The sequence below is a fragment of the Hylobates moloch genome, unplaced genomic scaffold (genome assembly GCF_009828535.3).
Source record: "Hylobates moloch isolate HMO894 unplaced genomic scaffold, HMol_V3 SCAFFOLD_12, whole genome shotgun sequence".
Taxonomy (NCBI): domain Eukaryota; kingdom Metazoa; phylum Chordata; class Mammalia; order Primates; family Hylobatidae; genus Hylobates; species Hylobates moloch.
Window position 1 is genome coordinate 24134789 of NW_026652287.1, and position 26658 is coordinate 24161446.

The following is a 26658-nucleotide window of genomic DNA, read 5'->3' on the forward strand; positions in this document are numbered from 1 at the left end:
GTTTGAGCCTGGGAGATGGAGACTGCAGTGAGCTATGAGTGTGCCATTGCACTTCAGCCTGGGTGACGGGAGTGAGACTCTGTTTCGGAAAAAAAAGAGAAAGAAAGAAAGGGAGAGAGAGAGGAAGGAAGGAAGGAAGGAAGGAAGGAAGACTAGTTTGTGTTGATGTATGAAATGGAGTTAGGTTCTGGCTTCAGATTACTATAATGGGTTTTTCACCCAGGAAACATTTTGTGGGAATGGAGCAATTCTTCTTGGGGAGACTGTCCGGTGCATTGGAAGACATTTAGCATCCATGGCTCTTGCACTCTAAATGCCAGGAGCTCTCCCCTTCCATCAGCAAGACAACCACAAACATTCCCACAAATCCCCTCTTAGAAACGCTCCGTAGAAGCTACAGTGCCCCCCACTAGAATCACCTTTGAGATGAATCGTGCTGAGACCCTGTGAATAATATGAAGGAGGTCACAGCCCCAGGACAGAGGGAGGGACAGGGAAGAATCCAGGAGGCTGAGTGGGTTTCCTGCTGGGCAGTAAGACAAATTTGCTCAGCTGCGGGGCAGGCTGGGACCACTGCGTTTGCGAGTGCTTGTGCAACATGCAGAGGTTGGGGGTGGGGGCCGATGAGATTTTGGCTAAAAGAAAAGTTTCCTGCTACTAAGTCAAGCCAGAATTGCCTTCTTAGTATCTTACTCCATGTTCCCCTCTCCATCACCGTAACTGGTCACCTCTCCCCGGGACAACAGCAGCAGCCTCCTCCCTGGTCTCCCTCAGCCCTCTGCCCCATGGTCCCTCCTCCACGCAGCAGCCGGAGCGATCTTTCCAGAGAGGATGGAGACTCCAGCCATTCCTCCCCTCTTCCCTTCCCTGAGTGCTGGTCTCCGGTTGACAAACTTCTTCCTGCTTCAGGGCACGCTGATCTCCCCCGCTTGGAGAGCTGTCTCTCCCTTCTTTCACCTGTTAATCCTGCTTATGCTCAAGCCCAAGCCTCAGAATAAAGCTCTTCTGGGAAGCCCTCCCTGACCTCCAAGGAGTTGGCTGGGTTTCAGAACACCCAGAAAGAATTCACTGAAAAAGATTAGCAAAATACTTTTTTTAAAACGTGCCTAATAACTTGATTAACCTCTGCAAAATTAGGCGAATCTATTTTGCTTACTGTTTTTTTTTGGTTTTTTTTTTGAGACGGAGTCTCGCTCTGTCGCCCAGGCTGGAGTGCAGTGGCGCGATCTCAGCTCATTGCAACCTCCGCCTTCCAGGTTCAAGCGATTCTCTTGCCTCAGCCTCCTGAGTAGCTGGGACTACAGGCGCGCACCACTGCGCCCAGCTAATTTTTGTATTTTTACTAGAGACGGGGTTTCACCATGTTGGCCAGGATGGTCTCGATCTCTTGACCTCGTGATCCGCCCGTCTCAGCCTCCCTAAGTGCTGGGATTACAGGCGTGAGCCACCGCGACCGGCCCCAGGACGTCTTTTATTTCCTGGTCGCTGTACAGTCCTGTCTGCACGGTCGCCGGGCCTCAGTTTCCCCAGCCAGAGCAGCTGGCAGGGCCCCTGGGGCGGACGGGCTCCGGGCGGCGCGCGCGCCCCCGAGTCCCAGTCCAGATAGCCGGGCGCGCGGGCGGGGGCGCGTGTGTCGGGCGCGCGAGGGACGTGATCGACTAGCCGAGGCCTCGGGTGGCCCTCGGGGCCCCCGCGCACGCGCGCCTCCTCGCCCCGCCCTGCTCGCTTCCCCGCCCACTCCGCGCACTGAGGCCGGCGCGCGCCGGCGCGGGAGGCGGGTGCTGGGGGCGGGGGTGGTGGCGACGCCGAGGGGGAGGGGCGGGCCCGGCCCGGCTCGGCCCGGCCGCCCGCGCGCGGCTCCAGGAGGCCCCGGGCCCGGCCCGGGCGGCGGCGGCGGCGGTGGCGGTGGCGGCTCTAGCTCGAGACCTCTGTGGCGCCCTTGCACCGCGCCGCAGCCATGGCCCTGGTGACCCTGCAGCGCTCGCCCACGCCCAGCGCCGCCTCCTCCTCGGCCAGCAACAGCGAGGTGAGCCCCGGGCTCGCCGCTCCCGGCCTGGGCCGCCGGACGCCGCGCCGAGGCCGCCGGAGCTGGGGCCGCGCGTGCGGGGAAGGGGGGCGGCTGCGCGGGCTCCCGGGGGCCCCGCCGTAGGAACAGAGCCGGGCAGCCGGACCGGGGTGACCGTGCGAGGACTGTGTGCGATGTGACCCTGTCTGGGGGAGCTGTGCGGGGACTTTGTGTGCGGTGTGACCCCCATCGGGGGACGACTTTGCAGGGACTGTGTATGCAGTGCGACCCCTCTGGGAGTGTCTGCAGGAGACTGCGCGCTGTGACCCACATCAGGGGGTTACCCCCATCTTGGGGTGACCCCTGTTAGGCGGGGACTGTGCGTTGTGACCTCTGAGGGTGACTGCAGAGACTGTGTGCAGATGTGACCTCGTGATTGTGTGGGGACTGTGATTTCAGGTGTGACCCCCATCTTGGGGTTGACCTCTGTCTGGGGAGTACTGTGCGTCTGTCGGGACTCCCATTTGTGAGTGACTCTGCAGTGTGACCCGGGGTCCAGGGGTGACTGGATGTGCAACTGGGACCCTTGATTGGGTGACTGCGTGAGCCGCTTGTTCTGAGACCTGTGGTCTGGGAAGTTCTAGGCCCTTTGCCTGTGTGCCTGGCTATGCGATGTGAGATGTGACTGTTGCTGACCTGCCGTCCGGGGACTGTGCCAGCGTGAGACAGACATCTGGGAGTGCCCCCACAAACGTGTGAGGTTGTTTCCCCGCCTGCCGCCTCTGGAGTTCTGTCTGTAGGCGTGCCCGTGTCACTGTGTGACGGTGACCGAGCGTGCTGTGGGCTCTGTGTGGCTGTGTCTCACGTCTGTGTGTGCAGCCTGAGTCTGGCTTTTCCTTTCTGTAACATCACTCAGGCCTGTGTGTTTATGTGCATCTATCTTTCTGTGTGGCTGTGACCCATTCTGAGTGATTGCATAGGTGCATCCCTGGGCTGCGTGTCCTGGCACTGTGCGCATTTTTGTGGGTCTGTGTGTGGCCCAGGTCCGTTTGCCTGGCCACTTCTTCCTCTGGGGTTGATTGAGGGCACTGGTGCCCTCTGAGCCTGCAGGATTGGCCTGGCTTGTCTTGTCCTAGGCTGGGGCCTTGGGCCTCTGAGCAGGTCAGCTCTCTGTAGCTGCAGGGATGACCCTCTGGTCGCTCAGTCTTGCCCACCATCTCTTGAAGAACCCGTCAAGGCCTCTGGTCTAAACTCTCACCTATAACAAGGCTGAGTGTCCGCCTGCAGACCCTTAGCTATGTTTAGAGAAGACTGGAGGAGCGGCCCTGCGGTCCCAGGCCCAGGAAGTTCCGCAGCCGGCATCTGGGCTCTTCAGCCCCTTTCTTTGTGGGAGGGAGTGGGGGAAGTTGACTGATAACACGGGGGAGGTTTGTGTGTCCATGTGAGACAAGAGAAGAACGTTTGCATTTGGCTTGACAGCCCTGTTTCCTGGTAGGGTAGTTCTTCAGCCTTGTTTTGCTGGGATTGGCAGGGACATTTTCAGAGTGGCTGGGAAGTTGAACCTTCACAGCCCCCTCCTTGGAGAGGAGAGGCCATTCATGAGTTATCTACAGACAGAAGGTTCTAGTAATCCCCCTCTACACGTTGATTAGAGGCAAAAGAACATTGGCGATCAATAGCCTGCTACTGAGAAGTTAGGTTGCAGGAGCACCTTTCCTTCCCACAGCGAGGAGGGGCTATTTTCTGTTCCTGTCACTGCTGTCTGGCAATTTATGCACTTAATCTCAGGTTCTCATCACAAAAGCTTATGTGAGGTAAGGGGAGAGGTTGGCTTCAGGCTGAGCCTGTCAGCCCAGATTTCTGATTCAAAACTCCATGTTCCTAGAGTTACTTGCAACCTAATCTGTTCTTGTCTTACGCATTTTTAAGGTCTTACTATTTTTTAGTTGCATACCATAAATTTGCCATTTTAAAGTGTACAATTCAGTGGTTTTTAGTATATACATGAGATTGTGCAACCATCACCACCATCTAATTCCAGAACATTTTCATCCCCCCAAAAATAGGAACCCTGTACCCCTTAGCCCTCACCTGCAGCCTCCCCCTGCCCATTCTCCCTAACCTTAGGCATCCACTAATCTACTTTCTGTATCTATGGATTTGCTTATTGCGTACATTTTATATCAATGGAATCACACCCTATGTGGCCTTTTGTGTCTGGCTTCTTTGACTCAGCATCACGTTTTGAAAGTTCATGCATATTGTAGCACGTGGCAGTACTTCATTCCTTTTCATGGCTGTATAATACTCCATTGTATGGATGTACCACATTTTGTTGGACATTTGCATTGTTTCTACCAGATACATTTTCAATTATTATATAAAGCATTATTTTTACCAAGTGCCAATGACCTGATAAACATAAAGTAAAACTCAGGCAGCTTTTATTTGACCATAGTAAAGCTGCAGCATTCATTGCTTGGCTTTGAATGGGCTGGGATGTTTCCCGGAGGCAAGGCCCTCGTCCAGAAGTGTTGAGGTGAGAAGCAAGGTGGGATGGAGACAGCAAGTGTGTGTGGGGTCAGGAGACCTAGGCCAGGCCGGTTCTGCCCTGGTCCGCCCTTGCTTGAGTTGCTTCCTGTCTGTGGGCCCTGGCTCATCTAAAAGGACTGAATTAACTCTTTCATGTGTTCCTTGGCATATGTAGCTTCCCTGGAATAACTGACCTGAGATGGCCTTTCATCTGAGAACCTCGGAGAGTGACTGAGAATTAAATGATTGTGAAGTCCGTACCCCCAAGTCACGTCATCACTCTTCAAATTGCAACTTCATAATGAGTCAGACACTTAGGGCAGTGCTTTCCTGACACAGCCAGTCCTGCTGCCGGCATGGGAAACGGGGGGGGGGGGGGGGGGGGGGGGTCACAGCCCTCAGTCCTAAGGCTCTCCTTTTTGTTTTAATTTTCTTTTTTTCCCCAGTCTTTGATTATGTCACTTATGTCATTTTCCTGTGAATCTTACCTCAGTTCCTTTGTGTGAACCGGCAGAGCACAAGAATAGATAAATCAATAATTTTCAGGGATGGATTGTAACATTGTTATTTCTGAGAAACATTCAAAGTGACTAATTTTCATGGGCAGATCTCCAGGCACTTTTTTGGATTGGACTAGAGTTTCTCAACCCACTGTTGATACTTGGAACCAGAACATTCTCTCTTGTGGGGGCACCGTCCTGTGTATTGTGGGATGTGCAGTACATGTGGGATCCTGTCCTCTACCCACTAGGTGCCAGTAGTGACCTCCAGAAAAATGCCTCCAGACATCTTCCAATGTCTCCTGTTGAGAGAACTTGCTCCGCGTTGGGAACCACTGGGTTAGACCCCAGCATACTCTTTCTCAATTTGTTGCTGTTGTGACTTGTTTTGTGGTCATTGAAGCCTTCCTTGGTCTTTCTACTTCTCCTTCAGTGTGGGGTAGGTGCCTCTGCAGAATCTTGTATGTACATCATCTTAATATGATGTAGGGACTCCCAGGCCCTCTGGTGTACGCATTTTTTTTTTTTTTTTTTTTGAGACAAAGTATTGCTCTGTCACCCAGGCTGGAGTGCAGTGGTGCAATCTCAGCTCACTGCAACCTCTGCCTCCTGGGTTCAAGTGATTCTCCTGCCTCAGCCTCCCAGGTAGCTGGGATTACAGGTACGCGCCACCAAGCCTGGCTAATTTTTGTATTTTTAATAGAGACAGGGTGTCACCTTGTTGGCCAGGCTGGTCTCGAACTTGTGACCTCAGGTGATCGGCCCGCTCGGCCTCCTGCAGTGCTGGGATTCCAGGTGTGAGCCACTGCGCCGGGCTGGTGTACTCATTCTTGGTTGAAGTTGCCACCTCTTAGTGGGTGTCCCTTGCTGCCCAGGCCCCTCGCTACATTATCTCTGGACCCTTTTTCCCTCGCCCTTGGCTCCTGCCTCATTTCTGTCCTCGATCAGCCCTGCATCTCTCCCAGCCATCACAGCTTTCCAGGTTTCTCTTTCCCATTCAATGGGCGCCTCTGTGCAACATAAAAAACATGCCAAGTCCCAGCGGTGTGGAATTGTCTGGGGGGGTGTGTGTGTTTCCTTCTCATTTCAGTTTGCTCTCTGAAAGAAAAAAAATAAAAATAAGTCATAGGTACTTCTGGAGCCCAACCTCTTGGCCTTTTAGGTTTCAGAAAATATTAAATATCTCTTTCTTGCATTTATATAAATAAACCGATAGCCTAGGATGTTTCATATCAAACTTTTAAGTCTTTTCAAGAACCATCAAGAGCTTTCAAGACCCACAAACAGACGGCCTGATTCCTGGCCACCTTCCACTGTGCAAGTCTTGCCTGGGTTGGTTTTTTGAAAATGGTGTTCATCACTCAGCTGTTATTGCCTGGCTCCACGGAGGAAGTGGATTCTCTTTAAACATGACCCCCTCCCCTTAAAAGAGAAAAACAGGATAAGATCCAGAACAACCCTGGAAAGTTGAGGGCTGAGGGCTAAAAGACCGTGCTGGGTAACAACACCAGATCGGAAATGTTGAGCTAACAGGACTCCATCCCCTGGACTGCGGCAGGAATGTGGGTCAACATTTGGAAACCTGAAAATTCCCCCACGGAAATGACTCCAGTGGACAGACCGGGATTGGTGAGGAAAGGGCACGGCTGTTTAGAAGTAGCTAGGTTTCCTGGATGTCTTTATCTTTTTCCGATACCGGGGTAGAAAATGTGAGACTGCCGCCCGAGGCGTGTTGACAGTGGTGCCTGTGGTGTGATATTCTCTTTCTTTCTCTGTAGTTGGAGGCTGGCAGCGAAGAAGATCGAAAATTAAACCTCAGGTAAGCAGACTTTCAATTTTTGTTCCTAAGTCTTTCTCCCAAGCAGGTAAGGAATGCTCTTGTTCCTCTCCCAAAGGGAAAACCTTCAAAAAGAATATGCCAATTTTGGGCCAGGCGCGGTGGCTCACGCCTGTAATCCCAGCACTTTGGGAGGCCGAGGCGGGTGGATCACAAGGTCAGGAGATCGAGACCATCCTGGCCAACATGGTGAAACCCTGTCTCTACTAAAAAAATACAAAAAATTAACCGGGCGTGGTAGTGTGTGCTTGTAGTCCCAGTTACTCGGGGGGCCGAGGCAAGGGAATCGCTTGAACCCGGGAGGCAGAGTGAGCCAAGATCATGCCACTGCACTCCAGCCTGGCGACAGAGCAAAACTCCGTCTTTAAAAAAAAAAAAAAAAAAAATGCCAATTTTTTAGTGCCTTAGAAATTATACCTAAAGCACATATAAAACTGAAGTGCTTTAAAATCCATACATATGTCTAGCCACTTTAATAATACTATATAACACTTGGAAAAGAAGGAAAATAATTGCCATTATTCTACCACACTTACATTACCATTTTGAGCATTTTTTGGTAACATTATTTTCTAATAGAGATAAGGTCTTGCTGTGTTGCCCAGGCTGGTCTTGGACTTCTGGCCTCAAGACATCTTCCTGTGTGGCCTCCTGAAGTACTGGGATTACAGTCATGAGCTACTGCGCCCGGCCTAACTTGAGCATTTCTATGTATTTTCTTGCAGACTATTCTTCTGCTTAAAAAAAAAAGTAATAATCATGACACTCTGCCCTCACTTTTTCGTCTTGCTTTTGGTAAGGTGTTCCTTTTGCGGTAAGCACTTTGCTGATTTGAAACAGATACTCAGCCCCCTAAAGGTATCAATTCAGGGTGCTTTAATTGTGCTTATGAGAAATCTTTAGCTCTGCTCATTTAAAAGATTCCAAGATGTAGTCCTCAGCTGATGTATTCACTAATGGACACCAAAAACATTTTTGTTTTTTCTTTGCCAAAAATTAAGTTCTGCCTTTGTTTGGGTATTTTGTTGATTTATAGAAGATTCAGCCCTTTGTTATATTAATATCATGTATTCCTTCATACCAAGGAGCCAGTCTTAAACTCTGACCTCATAGTTTTAAAAAAGTAAATAAATTTTCAGGGATATTGTTCTTTAAAAAAAAAATAGTCTGTTTTATCTCATGAGGGGAAGGAAAATTAATTGGAAAAGGAAATGTGTGTTCAGAAATTGGGGTCAACCATTCATTACCGAGAGCAGGGTGTTCTGGTCAAACTCTCATGCAGAACTGGTAGAAATATGCTCAGCTTTGCCCTGATGTTTCTGTGTGCTTGAGTGAAGGGAGGGGAAATACTCACTTTTATTACGGCATACATGATTTCTAAAGATTATGGGACTAGGGAAACACTAGCCTGCAAGAATCAAAGAGATGCCTTATTTCTGGGTCCTCGCTTTTAATGTTATGCTCAAGACACAGGACACATTTACTCCGTCACCCTGGGGTTTTTGGTTGGTCAGGTCAGGGCCCATGTCAGGGTACCCAGGCTAGAAGCAGCTGGACTCCCAATGGGGGCAGTCATGGGCCGAGTTGCAGATCAGACTGTCTGGGTGAAGCAGGGAGGGGGTGGAGTGGAAGTCTGGAGACTGACTGTCAAGGAGGAACTGAAAGAGGGGCTTACCCACCTCGGAGCCGCTCCTGTAGGCACCCAACTCCCTTCCCCACCCCGTATCTCCTCCTCCGGATCCCTGCCCCCAACTCCCCTCCCCACCAGCTCCTCTCTCCACCTGTTCTCCTCCCCAAAATCCCCTTCCCCAGATCCCTCCCTCCAGGTTCCCCTCCCCCAACTCCCCATCTCTCTTCCCCCACTCTGCTCCCCCAGATCCCCTCCCCCAAGCTTCCCTCCCCCAGATCCCCTCCCCCAAATCCCCTCCCTAGATCCCATCCCCAACCTCCCCTCCCCAATCCCCTCCCCCATCTCCCCTCCCTGAAGCCCCCTCTCTGAGCTCCCCTTCCCCCAGCTTCCCTCCCTAAATCCCCTCCCCAAGTTCCCCTCCCCCAGCTCCCTTGCCCCAGATTTCCTCCCTAGGTCCCCTCCCCAAGCTCCTCTCCCATTTCTCCTCCCCATCTCCCCTCCCCCAGCTTCCCTCCCTAGTCCCCTCCCCAAGCTTCCCTCTCCCAGATCCCCTTCCCCAGCTTCCATCCCCCATCTCCCCTCCCCAAGCTCCCCTCTCTCAATCTCCTCCTTAGCTCCCCACCCCCAGGTCCCGTCATTGAGCTACCCTCCCAAGCTCTTTTCCCCCAGCTCCCTACTGGAGCTCCCCTCCCCATCTCCCCTCCCCCAGCTCCTTCCTGGAGTTCCCCTCCCCATCTCCCCTCCCCCAGCTCACTCTTGGAGCTCCACTCCCCCATCTCCCCTCCCCAATGCTCCCCTCCCCCACCTCCCTCCTGGAGCTCCGCTCCCCATCTCCCCTCCCCCAGCTCACTCCTGGAGTTCCCCTCCCCATCTCCCTTCCCCCATGCTCCCTCCTGGAGCTCCCCTCCCCCATGCTCCCCTCCCCCTGCTCCTTCCTGGAGTTCTGCTCCCCATCTCCCCTCCCCCAGCTCCCTCTTGGAACTCTATTCCCCCATGCTTCCCCTTGGAGCTCTCCTCCCCCATGCTCCCCTCCCCCATGTTCCCCTCCCCCACCTCCCTTCTGGAGCTCCCCTCCCCCTCTGCCCTCCCCCAGCTCCCTCTTGGAGGTCCCCTCCCCCATGCCTCCTCCCCTGGCTCCCCTCCAGCCCTTTCTTGGGGTTGGAATCTCTTCCATCTTTTGTCTCTCTCAGGGCTGTTGTTGATGAGAGAGTACTGAGCTCTGTCACTTAGACTGTCTTTGGGGCAAAGAGCTATTTTTATTTTTTAATTACCTTTAATAGCTTATAGCATAGTGTTTTCAGTTAATAAGAACTTATAAATGGCAGTGACATGAAAATGCATATGTGGACCTTTCTCAATAGTATTTAACCTTTTTTTTAAATTAAAATTTTTTATTTTTATTTTTTAGAGACAGGGTCTTTGTTGTCCAGGCCGGAGTGCAATGGTGTGATCATAGCTCACTGCAGCCTTGAACTCCTGGGGCCAAGCTATCTTCCCACCTCAGCCTCCCAAGTAGCTGGGACTACAGGCGTGCGCCACCACACCTGGCTAATTTTTTTTAAATGTGTTTTGAAGAGACTAGATCTCACTGTGTTGTTGAGGCTGGTCTCAAACTCCTGGGCTTAAGTGATCCTCCCACCTTGGCCTCCCAAAGTGCTGCGATTACAGGCATGATGACAGTCACTGCACCTGGCCCTTTTCTTGCTAATAAAAGGTCCCTTTCTCTGTCTAGTTGGGAGCTGCAGGGGACCTTACAAAGGGATGGGAAATAAAGCTTTGGCAGCTTTCCATATTGAATTCTCAAAACAGCCGTAGGAGGGGGGGTTTTCCCGGTTGGTGGTTGAGGCCCAAGATTGGAATTGGGAAATACTGTATTTGAAGCGAGGCCTCTAATGCCAAGTTGATCCTACTCTGCCGCCTTTCTGGAGACCAGGTTAGTAGTACCGTTGAATTAGCTGTCTTGGACATGCAGGTGAGGGAGCATGCGTAAGGCCACTGGAGTGGATTAGCAGCAGCGCCAGGGCCAGCACCAAGGACTCATGCCAACTGGTGGTGGGTGCCTCCTGGGATGTTGGGTCATTCTGACCACCACCAAGAGTCCTTCCGTGCCACTGTCAGCAGGTCCCCAACACCGTTGTGACCATGGGGAGACCCTGGGCTGGAGTTGGAGACCTGTGTTCTCAGTTAGGGTGGGATGCTGGGCTCTGGGCTTGTCCCCCTAGGTCCCTTTTTAAACTCCTCTTCAGCCACCTTGACGTCACACTCACCTTTTTAGGCACAGGACACCATCCTGCCTCCTAACCTTCCTCGCTACACAAGAAAAGTAGTGTCCTGGTTTAAGCTTTGACTGAAACTCACTCACATTCGTGTGTTAATTTGCATTTTCAGGCCTCTTCTCTCTGAGTCTCTCTTAGAGAAGAAAATTAAGGAATAGTTGATTGCTTTTTGTTTGGGGTCAGGGGAATTAGGGAGAGATTTCTCTTTGTTTCCAATGGATCGTGAAGGTGAACTGCCATCACCTCGTCTCTAAGAGGTGCTGTAGGGAGAAAAACTGGAGGTAGCAGTATATTTCTCTCTTTTTTCTCCCCTCCATCTAGCCTTGATTAATAGTTTCATCTTTTGGGTCATCTAAAAAGTCAGCTCTGATTCATCCATATCCAATAAATTGCGGGGTCACATGGATCGGGTCTTCCGAGCCACCTGCCTTCTTTTTCTCAGGTTCCCTGGTGGCACCTCTTCAGGTCCTCACCCCTCATCTGTCCCGTCACAGAGGAACACCCCTGGACCCATCCTCTCTACCTTGGCATATCACCCCCTGGTCCCTTGATGCTTCTTCCTTCTGGTCCTTGGAATCTTTTCTGAGCTCCAGCGTCACCAGCGTTGCTGGCCTTTCTGCCTTCTCCTCTCGCATGTGCCTTTTGCAGTCCATCGGGACTGCTCCCTGCTCCCCAGTCATGCACGTTCCCTAGGCCAGTTCCTTCTCACCTGGCCATAGTCCTCATGACCAGCTAAAAGTGCTCCTGCCCCAGATGTTTGTGACTTCCCTCTCTTAGAGAAAGCAGGGAGCCCCTGGCATCCCTATCTGTGACAGGTGCCACACCCGCCTTATGGTGCAGGTCTGTGTGCCCTTGTTGCATCCCTAACTGCTCTCACATCCCTTAGTGACAGACTCATTTGTCTGCCTTTGTGTAGCATTTAAACAGTTTAAATGGACGGGCATGGTGGCTCACATCTCTAATCCCAGCACTTTGGAAGGCCAAGGCGGGACGGATCACTGGAGCTGCGGAGTCCGAGACTAGCCTGGCCAACATGGTGAAACCCCCTTTCTACTAAAAATACAAAAATTAGCCAGCTTGGTGGTGCGCGCCTGTAATCCCAGCTACTCGGGAGGCTGAGGCAGGAGAATCGCTTGAACCCGGGAGGTTGCAGTGAGCCGAGTTTGCGTCACTGCACTCCAGGCTGGGCAACAGAGCGAGACTCTGTCTCAAAATAAGTAAGTAAATAAAAGTTAACAGTTTAAATGGATGAACCTTTGACCCTGCAGTAAATTCCAGACATGTAGGAGAAACAGCCAGGTGTAGAGGGAAGGCAGTGAGGTTTTGAGTCAGGCAGACCTAAGTTTGGCATCTGGCTGCTGTGCTGGTGGCTGAGTTCCTTTACCTTTGTGTGTTCCTATACCTCTGTGGGTCTCAGTTGTTCCACCTATAAATCAGGGATGACACTGTGACCTTTCAGGATTGTGGAGTAGTTGTGTGATGTTCCTTGTCCAGGCCAGGCCCAGTGGCTCACGCCTGTAATCCCAATACTTTGGGAGGCCAAGGTGAGTGGATCGCTTGAGCCCAGGAGTTTGAGACCAGCCTACGCAACATGGCAAAACCCCATCTCCGCAAAAAGAAAAATTAGCTGGGCATGGTGGCGCACGCCTGTAGTCCCAGCTACTCAAGAGGTTGAGGTAGGAGAATCACTTGAACTCAGGAGGTCAAGACTGCAGTGAGCTGAGATTGTGCCACTGCTCTCCATCCTGGGTGACAGAGCAAGACCCTGTCTCAAAAAAAAAAAAAAAAAAGTTCCTTGCCCAGAATCAGGTCCACAGTGGGCTTGGTTGCTGTGCTCAGTCTTCACAAAGTATTGCTGACGTGCAGTGTTAGTTCACGGCACAGGAGAATTAAAGGGGCCGACTCCTGCAGGTGCTGGGTCCAGGCCTGAGAGGGCGCCCACCATGGATGCCCTTTGACTTGGAGCAGCCTTCCCCCTTTACCCGGCTACATTCCTATAAGATGCAAATAAGCATACAGACTGGGAGGAAGCAGTGTTGTAACTCAGACAGTATTTCTGAAGGCCTTCTGGGAAGTGTCTCAAGAACTGATCATCTCACACCCGGCATGCAGATGATTGCAGCAGAGCAGTATAGATCCAGTTCCCTCGCTCTCCCCTGCCTTCCGCATGTGCAGGCTGCTGCTGGCCGCTCGCAGTCTCTCTTTGGAAGCTGTGCCGTTCAGACTGTGGGAATTGGTGAGCAGATGGCCCTGCTGGCGGCAACTCCTGGCTCCCTTGCCATCCTGGGAGCTGGCTCAGTCTGGCATGAGACATAAGTAGTTGTGGGCTAGGTAGGACAATGGGAAGATAATATTGTCCCCAGGGTGTGGATCAGGAGTGAATTTTTTTTTTTTTAATCCAGCATTTCCAAGTCAAGTGCAGGAACATGGTCATTAGAATTATTATAATTTGCTCATTTGTGATTGCCTGCCCTAGCAAAGGTTTGGGCCAGAGCGAGCTGCAGGATTTTGTCTCTTCTGTTTTATTTGGTTTCAGTGGTAAACTGTGAACTCCCTGACTCCTCTGCCTTTCTCTCCGCACGCCCTTCCCCTTTTGGTCTCCACCTGGAAGTCTCCCAGGGACCCCATTCTCCTTACAGCCTTCTGAAGTGGTTTTGCCTTCACCTCCTCCCCTACAGTGTCACAGTGGATGGGGGTTGGCCTGTCATTGCCCTGCAGACCATGCTTCCCCTCTTCATTGAACACCCCTACTTTTGTACCTGTCCACAGTGTGGGGTTCCTCCTTGCCCTTGGCGGTCCATCTTACCTGGGCTTTATTGTCTTTGTTGCTTGTCTGTCCAGTTAAGTCCTGCCAAAAGGTGTCATGCACCCCATGCATCCAAGTTCTGTGTCCGTGCTGGAGATGGACGTGTGCATAGGTTACTGTTTCAGTCATCACTTGCTGCATGACAAATTACCACTAACTTAACAGTTAAACAATATATGTTTATTTTGTTTAAATTTGAGATGGAGTTTCGCTCTCGTTGCCCAGGCTAGAGTGCAATGGCACAATCTCAGCTCACTGCAACCTCCACCTCCTGGATTCAAGTGATTCTTCTGCCTCAGCCTCCCTAGTATCTGGGATTACAGGCGCATACCACCACGCCTGGCCAATTTTGTATTTTTAGTAGAGACAGGGTTTCTCCATGTTGGGCAGGCTGGTCTCGAACACCTGAACTCAGGTGATCTGCCTGCTTTGGCCTCCCAAAGTGCTGGGATTACACAGGCATGAGCCATCACACCTGGCCAGCCACCACACCCAGCCCATGTTTAGTATCTCACAGCTTCCATGGGTCAGGAATCTGGACACAGTATAGCTGGGTTCTTTGTTCGGGGACTCACAAGGCTTGCTGGCTGGGGCTAGGGTCTCGTCCGAACCCCAGGGTCCTCCTTTAAGCTCACGTGGTTCTTGGCTGAATTCATTTTCTTTCTTTTTTTTTTTTTTCTGCTCTGTCACCCAGGCTGGAGTGCAGTGGTGCGATCTTGGCTCACTGCAACCTCTGCCTCCTGGGTTCAAGTAATTCTCCCGTCTCAGCCTCCCGAGTAGCTGGGACTGCAGGTGTACCCTGTAAATTTTTTTATTTTTAGTAGAGACGGGGTTTCACCGTATTGGTCAGGCTGGTCTCGAACTCCTGACTTCAGGTGATCCACCTGCCTCAGCCTCCCAAAGTGCTGGGATTACAGGCGTGAGCCACCGCACCTGGCCTGAATTCATTTTCTTGCAGCTGTGGAGAATTCATGGTGCTTGCTTCTTCAAGGCCAACGGGAGAGTCTGCTTCTTTAGGGTCTTATGACAGATTGTTATCACTGGAATGACTGTCTTATCGCCTTTAATGTGCAGCACAGCCTAATTAAGGGAACAGCTCTCCCATCTTGTTCTCTGGTCCCTCCCACATTCAAAGAGAAAGGCTCACTCGGGTGCATGCACCTAGCAGAATTCTGCCCACCAGTCAATCTGTATGTGTTCTAGGGATGTGCCCAGTCTAATATAGAGAGAACACATGTAAACAAGTAGGTTTCCATTCAGCGTTACAGATGTGCCTAGTTTTGGGACGGTAAGGGGTGCCTGGTGCGCTCATGGGAAGAGACCAGAAACACGGGGAGTGAGCCTTGCAGAGTTTGACACCACCCTGGTGAACGCTGGTCCCCTCCACTCAGCACCCACATGCTTGTTCATGCTCTGAGGCTTAGTGTCTCTTGGATTTGCCCCCACCTTGAATATGCTGGCCTTAAAAATAATTACCCATGTTGATTCTTATTTTTTTTTTTTTCCCACAGCTTTGGACTTAGGGAGGGATGGGCATGGGTTTGGCTCCTGTGTCTGTCCTTTGTCACCTCACTAGGCTATTATATGATTTTGGGCAGGCCTTAGTTTCAAATGGCCAATATAGTACACAGCTTGTAGGGTGGCTGTCAGAATTAAATGTGCTCATGATGCGAACCCCTTCTCCCATAGTAGACATTCAACAAATGCCCCCTGTGCGTACTTCCTTCATGGTAACAGCTTCTGTTGGAAATGATTCATGTCTTCTTTTTTCTTCTCACAGGCATTTTTCTCTCCTTAGTGTTTCCCTGGTGTTTGGTACTTGCTTTGTAGTGTATGTACTTAGGTACAGAAATGTTTCCTGTAATGCAGGACTGGCTGCATAATTTGTGGAGCCCAGTGCAAAATGAACATGGGAGAGCCCCTTGTTAAAACATTATTTAGAGGCTGGGCGAAGTGGCTCATGCCTGTAATCCTAGCACTTTGGGAGGCCGATGCGGGCAGATCACCTGAGGTCAGGAGTTTGAGACCATCCTGGGCAACATGATGAAACCCTGTCTCTACTAAAAATACAAAAATTAGCCAAGTATGGTGGCGTGTGCCTGTAATCCCAGCGACTTGGGAGGCTGAGGCAGGAGAATCACTGGAACCCGGGAAGTGGAGGTGACAGTGAGCTGAGATCACACCACTGCATTCCAACCTGGGCAACAGAGTGAGACTCTGTCTCAAAACAAACAAACAACAACAACAAACATTATTAAGAATTTGAAGATGGCACCAGCAGAGTATTAAACCAAGCACGGGGCCCCTCTGAGCACATATGAAGAAGCTGGCCCTGCCCACTAGACCGTGAGCCACCCTAGGGACAGGGCCTGCCTGACCTCCTGCCTCGCAGTGCCCAGTTTGCCCTGGATAGACCCTAGAGGTCTTGTACATTGAGTATTGTTTCCTGTTAAGCAACTGAAAGTGGTCTTGGACGTTCAGGAAACAAAGGACAGAGAGATTCTTCCCACTGTTGCCTCCGTTGCAGTTTAGTAATATCGGTGCTCTTAGATCAGTCTCAGTGCCCCTCTGTCCTCATCTGTCTGCTTGTGAGCTGTTCATTCAACAGATATTTATTGAGCTCCTACTGTGTGCCAAGCCCTGTTTTAGGGGCTGGGAATATAGCAACAAACAAAATAAAAATTCCTGCTCTGGAAGCTGACGTTCTGTTGAGGGAGACAAGACAGTAAGTAAACAAGCACAATAATTGTGCGTTGGTAAGTGCCCAGGCGAAAAAATAAAGCAGGGATGGAGGAGAGAAAAGGGAACACGCATACTCCACTCTGTGAATTGCCTTGTGTGCATTATTTCAATTAATCTTTGTGAAAACCCTGTAAGGACATTTAAATTCCCATTCCCTGGATGAGAAGACTAAGCCCCAGAGAGGTCAGTGGCCTGTTTTTATTTAATAGTAAACAGTAGAGCTGAGACCCTCATACTCCACGTCTCATTGACTCCAAAACCTGTGCTCTTCACCCCAAAATCCAAGCGCTGTCTTTTCCTCCTCCCTATGCATCAGAACCCGCACTGGGAGACAGAATGGAGTTTAGCAGAAGAACCAGGCTTTGCAGTCCCTTCTTCCTGCTTGAGCCATTAGCGGCATCACTGTGTGCTTGGGCAGGTCCCGTCACCTCCCTGAGCTCTACTTAAAGCAGGGATTGTCACGTATCCTCTTCATGTGCTGCAGCCTGGAGAGCATCCGGGTGGTAATGAGGCCAGCTTCTGCAGGCTGCAGGCTCTGGGCTTGGAGCTTTTGCACTTGCTATCATCTTGTTGTCACAAGCCTGCAAGGTGGGGACTCTCCTCGTTTTAGTAAACCAGTTCCACGAGGCTGGTGGGAGGCCTGAGCCAGGGTTTGAATACAGGCTGGTATGATTCAGGGACCTGAGTCCTGCCCTGACCCCTGTGGCCTTGTAGGTAGTGGCCTCCCATTGACTCCCACTTTTAAACATTGGGGCATATAGACTTAACATTCTGGGGCCATTGTGCTGTTTGGCTGTTCCTTTTAGTTTAACTCGGGTTTTATTTCTGCAGTTTGTTGGAACGTTTGATTTGAAAATCAGAATTTGCCTTCAATTTTTTTTCCCTCTCTCTCTCTCTTTTCTTCTTTTTGAGACAGAGTCTTGCTCTGTTGCCCAGACTGGAGTACAGTGGCATGATTACAGCTCACTGCAGCCCCGACCTCCTGGGCTCAATTGGTCCTCCCACCTCAGCCTCCCAAGTAGCTGGGACCACAGGTGCATACCACCTTGTATTTTTGGTAGAGAGGGTCTCACTATGTTGCCCAGGCTGATCTTGAACTCCTGGACTCAAGCAATCTGCCCACATCGGCCTCCCAAAGTGCTGGGATTACAGGCATGAGCCACTGTGCCCAGCCCTATCTATCTATCTATCATCTATCTATCTATCTATCTATCTATCTATCTATCTATCTATCTATACTTTTTTTTTTTTTGAGACGGAGACTCACTCTGTCACCAGGCTGGAGTGCAGTGGCACAATCTTGTCTCACTGCAATCTCCACCTCTGGTGTTCCAGTGATTCTCCTGCCTCAGCCTCCTGACTAGCTGGGATTACGGGCATGCGCCACCACCCCTAGCTAATTTTTTGTATTTTTAATAGAGGCGGGGTTTCACCATGTTGGCCAGGTTGGTCTCGAACTCCTGACCTCAGGTGATCCACTCGCCTTGGCCTCCCAAAGTGCTGGGATTACAGGCGTGAGCCACTGCGCCCGGCCCTGTATTTTTTTTTAATTAGAAAACTCATTCTAGAATGGGGACAAATGAGGACAGAGACATGAAGAGTTAATTCTGTCAGAACTTAATTAAACTTTTCATTAAGGTTAACGTAAAACGAATTTTGCTCAGAGTCTAGTAGGTTTCATTAAACTTTTGAAACACCAGTACTTAGACTTCAAAAGAATGCCTCGGGGCTCTGGTCTCCTTCCTGTGCACTTAGCACATCGTGCGCGCATGCGTGTACACACCAGGAATGTGCGTGCAAGCTCAGCTTGTAGGTAGCAATGTTACCAATGGTCATCTTCATGATAAATGGGGCAAAGCTGTGAGACGGAATCAGAAAACCTAGGGTCCATCTTGAGATGCGTCATCTGCTGTGCAACCTAAGGCAACGCCTCTTCACTTCTCTGGGTCCCTGTCTCCTGCTGTGTAAAGTGAAAAGACAAGATTAGGTGATGGCCTCCAAATTTAAGAATGAGAGTCCGGCCAGGCGCGGTGGCTCAAGCCTGTAATCCCAGCACTTTGGGAGGCCGAGGCGGGCGGATCACGAGGTCAGGAGATCGAGACCATCCTGGCTAACACGGTGAAACCCCATCTCTACTAAAAATACAAAAAATTAGCCGGGCGTGTTGGCGGGCGCCTGTAGTCCCAGCTACTCGGGAGGCTGAGGCAGGAGAATGGCGTGAACCCGGGAGGCGGAGCTTGCAGTGAGCCGAGATCGCGCCACTGCACTCCAGCCCGGGGGACAGAGCAAGACTCCGTCTCAAAAAAAAAAAAAAAAAAAAGAATGAGAGTCCTCAGACCCACCAATCTAGATCTGTTTATATTGTGCTGCTCATCGTTTGCTGTGTATTTGTAACTGACTATCACGAGTTTTATTCCCACAGTGAGAGCAAGATCATGCGCTTGTTAGGGTCTAGCTGGGTCAGGGCTATGGTCTGACCCTGCAATGGAGAAAACCAGCCGGGCTACTGAGAGGAAGTGACCCTCTGCTGGGACTCACCTCCTCCTCCGCAGAGCTTAGCCTGCCGCGTCTGCCCCCAGGAGCAGAGCCATACACAAAGCAGCATCCGTTTAGAAAGAAAGTACTTGCATCTTTAGAACTCATCTTTGGCATTCATTGTTCTGTGGTCAGATCTCTGGATTTAGACAGCTTATTAGAAAATTCCTGAGATGAGGAGGACATCCAGACAGGTCATGCTGCTTCAAGGAAGGCTGAAAATGAGAAACCAGGATTAATCAAAATAGGATTAATCAAAATCCAGAGGAGCCATTTTCTTTTTTTTTTTTTTTTGAGACAGAGTCTTGCTTCGTCACCCAGGCTGGAGTGCAGTGGCACATTCTCAGCCCACTGCAGCCTCTGCCTCCTGGGTTCAAGTGATTCTGCTGCCTCAGCCTCCTGGGTAGCTAGGACTGTAGACGTGTACCACCATGCCCGGCGAATTTTTTGTATTTTTAGTAGAGATGGGGTTTCACCATGTTGGCCAGGCTGGTCTTGAATTCCTGACCACAAGCAATCCAACCACCTCGGCCTCCCAAAGTGCTGGGATTACAGGCGTGAGCCACTGCGCCCAGCCCCCAAGAGTAGCCATTTTCAAAGCGAACTGGGCGATTGGGCTGGAGGGTGCGGGGTTTCCTGCTTTGTGGGTGTAGTCAGTGTCGGGGTGATGTGCTGATGAGGAAGCCATGCTGGCCAGCCTGCAGTGTGGGGGCAGAATTGCAGTGAGATACAAGAGACTGCGCATAAATGGGGACATGCCGGGAGAGCCTGCCTGTGGCCAGAGCGGGGCCTCTGGATGGGGCATCGGCCTTGCCGCTTAGCTCACTTGCATGTCTGACCCTGGGCCCGCCACCTGCCTTCCTCCTCTCAGGGCCCTCCTGAGGCCTCCAGAGGGTCTTGTTCTGTGTATGGTGTCTGGCCCTGGCCTGTACCCAGTAGCCATCATTTTCAGTGTCAGCCCTTCCTGCCGTACTTGTTCCCCTCCAAAGACCAATGTTAACCAAGTGACACCTAAGAGGAAAAACCCAGCCTTGACCTGTTTTCCCGCAAGTTCTTCTGAAACCTGTGCCAGGCTTTTATCTGGGAAACATCATTCTTGAGTGCCTTTACTTTTTTTTTTTTTTTTTGAGACGGAGTCTCGCTCTGTCGCCCAGGCTGGAGTGCAGTGGTGCAATCTCGGCTCACTGCAAGCTCCGCCTCCCGGGTTCACGCCATTCTCCTGCCTCAGCCTCTCCGAGTAGCTGGGACTACAGGCGCCCGCCACCACGCCCAGCTAATTTTTTGTATTTTTAGTAGAGACGGGGTTTCACCGTGGTCTCGATCTCCTGACCTCGTGATCCGCCCGCCTCGGCCTCCCAAAGTGCTGGGATTACAAGCGTGAGCCACCGTGCCCGGCCGAGTGCCTTTACTTTTGCAGTTTTTTTTTTTCTTTCTTTTCTTGAATGGTTACTTTTGAAGCTATTTTTAGAAAGACTTTGTTTCAGAGAAGGCTGTTCAGAGGTCCTGTGTTAGGAAATGCCTGGTCTCTCCCTGTGCCCACAGAAGTCATTCCTGGTCCAGGCCTGGCATGCACTTGCCAAGAGTCCTCGAGGCATGTTTCCCCAAATCTGGGCCCAGTCAGAATTCCCACAGGAAGGGGCCTTCGGTGTGGTCTGGAAAGAGCCAGGCTGGCTGCAGCATCTGGAAATCACTTGTCACTTCCCCGATGGCCAGGCCCACCCATGCCACGCTGCGTCTGTTGCAGCTGGGAGTCTAGGAGTGGCTCTTTAGGTCTTGAGTCAAGGCCACTGACCTGTCGGCTGCCCCTACAGCAAGAAGGCTCCCTAAGGAACCTAATTCCCAGGGCCTGGGGACTCCTGACCAGGCCCCACCTCGTGAGGTGGAAGGGAGAAGAACCTCTTGTGAAACAATATGGTAATGGAGGTGGCTTTTACTTAGCTATTGGCTTTTTGCATTCAGCCGATGTGTATTTAGTGCCTAAATATGGGTTCTTTGCCAAATGCCAGGGATTCTGTGTGGAGTCAGAAAGAGTCCTTGTCCCCCAGGAGTAACGTGTGTTGTATCTACAGTAGTGCCCTCCAAGAAGGATTGAAACACCTTACAACATTCATAGAGAACAATAGAATTTAACATTAGTGAGAAAATTGGGACATGAAGAAAGCAGAAGAAAATAAGATGAAGTAAGGGGAAGGTTTGTACATGTAGTACATGGCATAGCATTGGTATGGTTACCACAATTTGGCCACAGATCTGACTTTGAGTTTCCTGGTAGTCAAAGCAAAGACAGAAACAAGATCAATCTCTTGATTCTTGGTGTCCTGAAAATACCAACAGATTAGTTCCTTGGAAGAACTCTTCCTGATAGATACTTGTGGGTGTTCACAAGGAAGCCCAGCATAATGGATGGACAAGCAAGTTGTCTTAACAGGGACAGCTGATGCTGCATGCCTATCCCACCAATTACCCTGGGTATTTGTGGTCTTAAGAGGTGAGGTCAGCAGCAGCGCTTGGTGCCAGAGCTGCTGGCCGCCCCAGCACTGAGACAGGATGCTGAGTCATATCCTGCAGGGCTGCGGTATCCTGGTTTCGCGTGCCCTTCACAATGGGAGGCCTGCACAGGCAGGTCGGCCCCTGCTGTTCCAAACGTGTGGTCTCTGAGCAGGAAAATGCTAAAATTAGATCTTACATGGTCCAGAGCCGTGTATGTGAGAGGGCCTCAAAACCTGGACACACACAGACCAGGAGGACCTGAGAGAGCAGAGCTCTTCATCGTTCTCTTCTGCTCTGGGCATGAAACAGGACCACTTCTGTTCTGGAAAACACGAAGAGGGCAAACAGTGCTGAGGCAGGGAAGGTCTTGCTTGGTGAGGGTAAAACTATGTAAGAGATGAAAGGGAAAAGTCATGAAATATGCCCATACCAGTGATCAGTGAAATCATCTGAAGCTTTTATTACCTACCAATAAAGAAAAATTACGGGTAGTGTTTTACCAAAATCGAATTAAGTGGAGATTTAAAAAATAACTTTAAAAAATTTGGCTGGGTGTGGTGGCTCATGCCTATAATCCCAGCACTTTGGGAGACTGAGGTGGGAGGATCTCTTGAGCCTAGGAGTTCAGTACCAGCCCTGGCAGCATAGTGAGACCCTGTCTCTACAAAAAAATTAAAAAATTAGCTGGGGGTGGCGGCACATACCTGTAGTCCCAGCTACTCGGGTGGTTGAGGTGGAAGGATCGCTTGAGCCTGGGAGGTGGAGGCTGCGCTGAGTGAGCCGTGATCGTCCCACTGCACTCCGGCCTGGGCGACAGAGTAAGACCCTGTCTCAAAGAAAAAAAAAAAAAAATTGGTAGCTCGAAAACTTGCAATGCTCCCAACACATACAAATGATTAATACTCAAGGTCATGGATACCCCAGATACTCTGACTTGGTCATTACACATTCTATGCATGTAACAAATACTTACATGTTTTCCATAAATATGTAAAATACTACGTTGATAAAAAATTCTCATTAATTTTGAGATAATTTCCAACTTACTTAAGAATTGCAAGTACAGTGAAAAGAACTTTCTTTTTTGAACCATTTGAAAGTAATTTGTCAACCTGCTACTCCATTACCCTTGGAATACAGACCAGGGCATTCTCCCACAGAACCGCAACACAGCCATCCACGTGGGACACTGACTCTGATGCATTCCCACCGCCTAGTCCTCTAACCCCATTCAAGAGTCACCATATGTCTCAGTGTTGTCCTTCATAACAAAAGATCCAATTCAGGACTGCCCATTGCATCTAGTTATCCTGTCTCTTGGCTCTCCTGCAGTGTGGAACATTCCTCAGTCTTTCTTTGACTCTTGTGGCCTGGATTTATTTTTTTATTTTTTATTTTTATTTTTTGAGTTGGAATCTCACTCTGTCGCCCAAGCTGGAGTGCAGCGGTGACATCTCAGCTCACTGCAACCTCCACCTCATGGGTTCAAGCGATTCTCGTGCCTCAGTGCCCCAAGTAGCTGGGATTAAGGGCGTGCTCCACCACGCTTGGCTAATTTTTGTATTTTTAGTAGAGAACAGGGTGTTGCCATGTTGGCCAGGCTGGTCTCAAACCCCTGACCTCAAGTGATCCGCCCACCTCAGCCTCCCAAAATGCTGGGATTACAGGCATGAGCCACCGCGGTCTACCATGACCTGGACATGTTTGTGCCCAGGACTGTCAGCTTGCAGAGTGTCCCTCAGTGTGAGTGTGTCTGATGTTCTTGTGTGATTCCACCGGGCGTGCATATTTGGCCGGAACATCACCCAAAGGATGCTGCGTCCTCGTTGAATCCCATAAGGTGGCGCATGATTTCCTTTTGTCCCACTATGGTGACATTCACTTTGGTCACTAAGGTGGGTTTTACCAGGCTTTTCCACTGTACAGTTATTCTTTTCCCCTTCATCATTCAGAAGCATTCCTTAGAGAGATACTTTAAAATTATGTTAATATCCTGTCCGCCATCAATGTCCGTTTCAATTCTTTGTATTTTTCTATTTTATTCAGTGGTTCATAATCTGCTACTTAAATTGTTGACATCCTTGCTCAAATTGTCCCTGTGGACAGTCAGGGCCAGTGGGATCTCATCCAGGCTGGCTTCTGTGTCCCTTTGACATGTCCACATCATTCTTTAAGTGCTTCCTTGCTTTCTGGCAACAGATGCTCCCTACCCACCTGTGGAATCAGTCCTTTATCCAAGAGGCCCTGGTTCCTTTTAGTGGAAAATGAAATTTAGGAGCCAAGCTAGGTCTGCTTATTGCTGTTGGGTGTTGCTAACCACAGGCCTCTCAATGGGCAGAATTAGGGAACATTTGTATGTACATGCATACACACACACGTGCATCTATATTTATTTCAATATGTTGAAAACTATATGAGTTCAGACTGATAGCTTCAATTGTGATGCAGCACCTTGGGGTTCATTCTAGTTTTGTCTCTCCATATTCATGACTCCCATCGTCCCTAAAATATTAATAAATATTAACATGTATATTATATAAAATTTACATATTATTTATATTATAGAATATATATTTAATATTAATTATATGAATATTAATATAATTATAACTATATTATAAAATTAATATGATATGTATATATTATATAGATATAAATATTGATATTAACATTAATGTTTAATATTTCATTCCTTGCCTGTGAGCAGTCTCTGTCTCCCTTGCAGCCCCTCCCTGCACAGATGCCCTTTGCACCCTGCTTGCCAACAGACACCCCAGCTCGGGATCCCACACCCCCTCACCAACTCAGAAGCTGCCCTGCCCTTCCTTGCCAAATGGTTTTAGGTCTGAATTGTTGGGAGGAGAAATGGACTTTTTTGACACTGTTTTCCAGAGGTGTCAGTTTAGCCAAAAGCCAGTGCCTAAGAGCAGAGGTTTCAGAGTTACACTTCTGCCTTCCTCTTCCTGCTTCCCCGCTCCTTGGTCTCATGAACTTGGGCAAGTGACTTAACCTCCCGGAGCCTCAGTGTTTTTTTTTTTTTTTTAAGACGGAGTCTCACTCTGTTGCAGTGCTGTGACACAATCTTGGCTCACTGCAACCTCCGCCTCCCAGATTCGAGTGATTCTTGTGCCGCCCAATAGCTGGGATTACAGGAGCACAACACCATGCTCGGCTAATTGAGCCTCAGTTTCCGTATGTATAAAACACTGAGAGATGGACACTGAGGAGTAAATGAGTTAACATACCTGATGTGCTTAGCATAGTGCTCAACGAAGATGTTATTGGTGTTACATTTATTGATGTCCACTGTTTCCTGGTCACTGAGAGGGATCCTGAGACAGAGAAGTCATAGCCCTAGCTCTCCAGACACTCAAGGTGATGTGGGGAACTTAGCTGCTGTTGTGTTGTTTGAAGCACTCAGTTGTCAGGAAGACCTGACCTGACCTCCAGGTGGCTTTAACTTGCATGCGGCACTGATGCTGTGAGTCTTATTTGCCAGGTTCAAACTTTGTGTGGGGAGTACCCAGTGTGCCCAGGGCACAGAGATGACCAGGGTGAGTTACTCCTGGAATACTGACTTCAGAGAGGACCACAGCTTGGCCAGTGTATCTACCAGCACTTACTTTCAATCTACTGTATGTCAAGCACAGATGGAGATTTAAAAAGCATGTGCATCCTGGCCCTCGCATCCCATTGTGAAGTTAAAATATACTGGCAGGAAGATGGCTTCACCACTAGTTAGTAAATAAGTGGGTCAGGGAACATGATTTGGAAGTCAGGGAACTTGGGTTCCTATCACTAAGGATGGTCTTTCCCTCAGTATCCAAGGGGATTGGTTTCAGGACCCCCGCCTTTGCCGAGGGTAACAAAATCCATGGATGCTTAAGCACCTGCAGAACCCATTAATTCAAAGAGTTCAGCATCCCTCAAATACTGTATCTTCTATCTGTAGTTGGTTGAATCCACTGATGAGGAACCCGCAGATACAGAGGACTGACTGTATGTGACCTTGAGCAAGTGACTTAACCCCTAAGCCTCAGTGTCCTCACCTGCACAGTAAGAGGAGGTGCTATAAGATGTTGAAAGGGAGGAGCTATAGCTCGCAGCAAGGGCCACAAGAGAAAGCTTCCTGGAGAAGGCATAAACACTGGAATACAGGCATGACGTGGGGAGGCCGATGGGAGGAAGGAGACCATGAGCCGAGAACCACAGTAGGCTTTATGGGGACAGTGCTATAGCTGGGGATAGAACAGAGAATGCGAAACATGGAGAACGGGGAATAGTGTGAGAGGTAATACAAGGAGGGTTTTTATTCTAAAGTATTGTTTTCTAACTATATTCTAAGCCCCTAAGGTCAGGGCATAGCAGATGAATGAAATTTAGGTTAACGACATATAATGGCTAATTGTGGCAACCATAGAGAGTTAGCACAAGAAGTTTGGACTCTAATCAATAGATGATGTCACATGGCTGAAAGTTCTGGGGCTGGGAAAGAATGTCATGAGAGCAATGGTTAGGGGCTGTGCAGAGTGGGCGAGAGGCCAGGGAGGCCCTTGTCCTGATTCTTCTCACCAGGCCAAAAGCTTCCGGAGCTCTGCTGTCCTATACCACAGCTGATAGCCTCGTGTAGCTAATTAAACTTAAACTTAAATTAACTAAAATGAAATAAAATGACAAACCCAGTTTCTTGGTCACACTTACTGCCTCTTAAGTGTTCAGTCAACACATCTGGCCAGTGGCTCCCATACTAGACAGAGAGTGGGTAGAGAATACAACAGTCCTGGCCTTCAGGGACATTCAGAGAATGCAGCACAGAGCTGGGTGCACCGTGGGGCTGCTTGGATGTCGCCTGGTTCACGGGGGTGAGGAGGGCCAGAACTGGGGTGGTGCCTGAGCGACCTGGAAGGAGGGGCCTCTGACAAAGTTAGGACTCAGTGACGAATGACTGTGGTATGGGGCTGCATACCAAAGACAGAGCTGAGAACCTGGGACAGTCGGGATAATCTCTTCTCGGAATTTTTGAGCTGTCTCAGAAACATTTCCTTCATGTGCCTGTTATTTCTGGCGTGTTCGGCTGTCTTTGCTGCCATAGCATTTCCCGCACAGTGCAGCCCTTTTACCTTCTGCCCTCATGAAGGGGCTTAGATCCTGGTGGAGCAGATGATGCTTGGAGGAAGCTGCGTTAGCTCCAGCTTCCATGGGGCCTGAGGGCTCTTGGGGTCATCAGGGAACTATCTTAAGATTTGCTAAACCAAGCCAAGACACATCACTTGCTGTCTTATTTAGGGAGAAAAAAAAAAAAAAA

General features: G+C 50.0%; 1 protein-coding gene across 2 annotated transcripts in view; it reads left to right on the forward strand.

Moving 5' to 3' along the window:
- The first annotated feature begins 1812 nt into the window (after positions 1-1812).
- SSH1 (slingshot protein phosphatase 1) overlaps positions 1813-26658 on the forward strand; it is a 77090-nt gene continuing 52244 nt past the window's right edge. For both annotated transcript variants that reach the window (XM_032168771.2, XM_058425429.1), the window contains exons 1-2: positions 1813-2026; positions 6816-6856. In XM_032168771.2, coding sequence (XP_032024662.1) covers positions 1958-2026; positions 6816-6856 — 110 coding nt within the window. In that variant the 5' untranslated portion in view covers positions 1813-1957. The remainder of the gene's footprint in view (positions 2027-6815; positions 6857-26658) is intronic.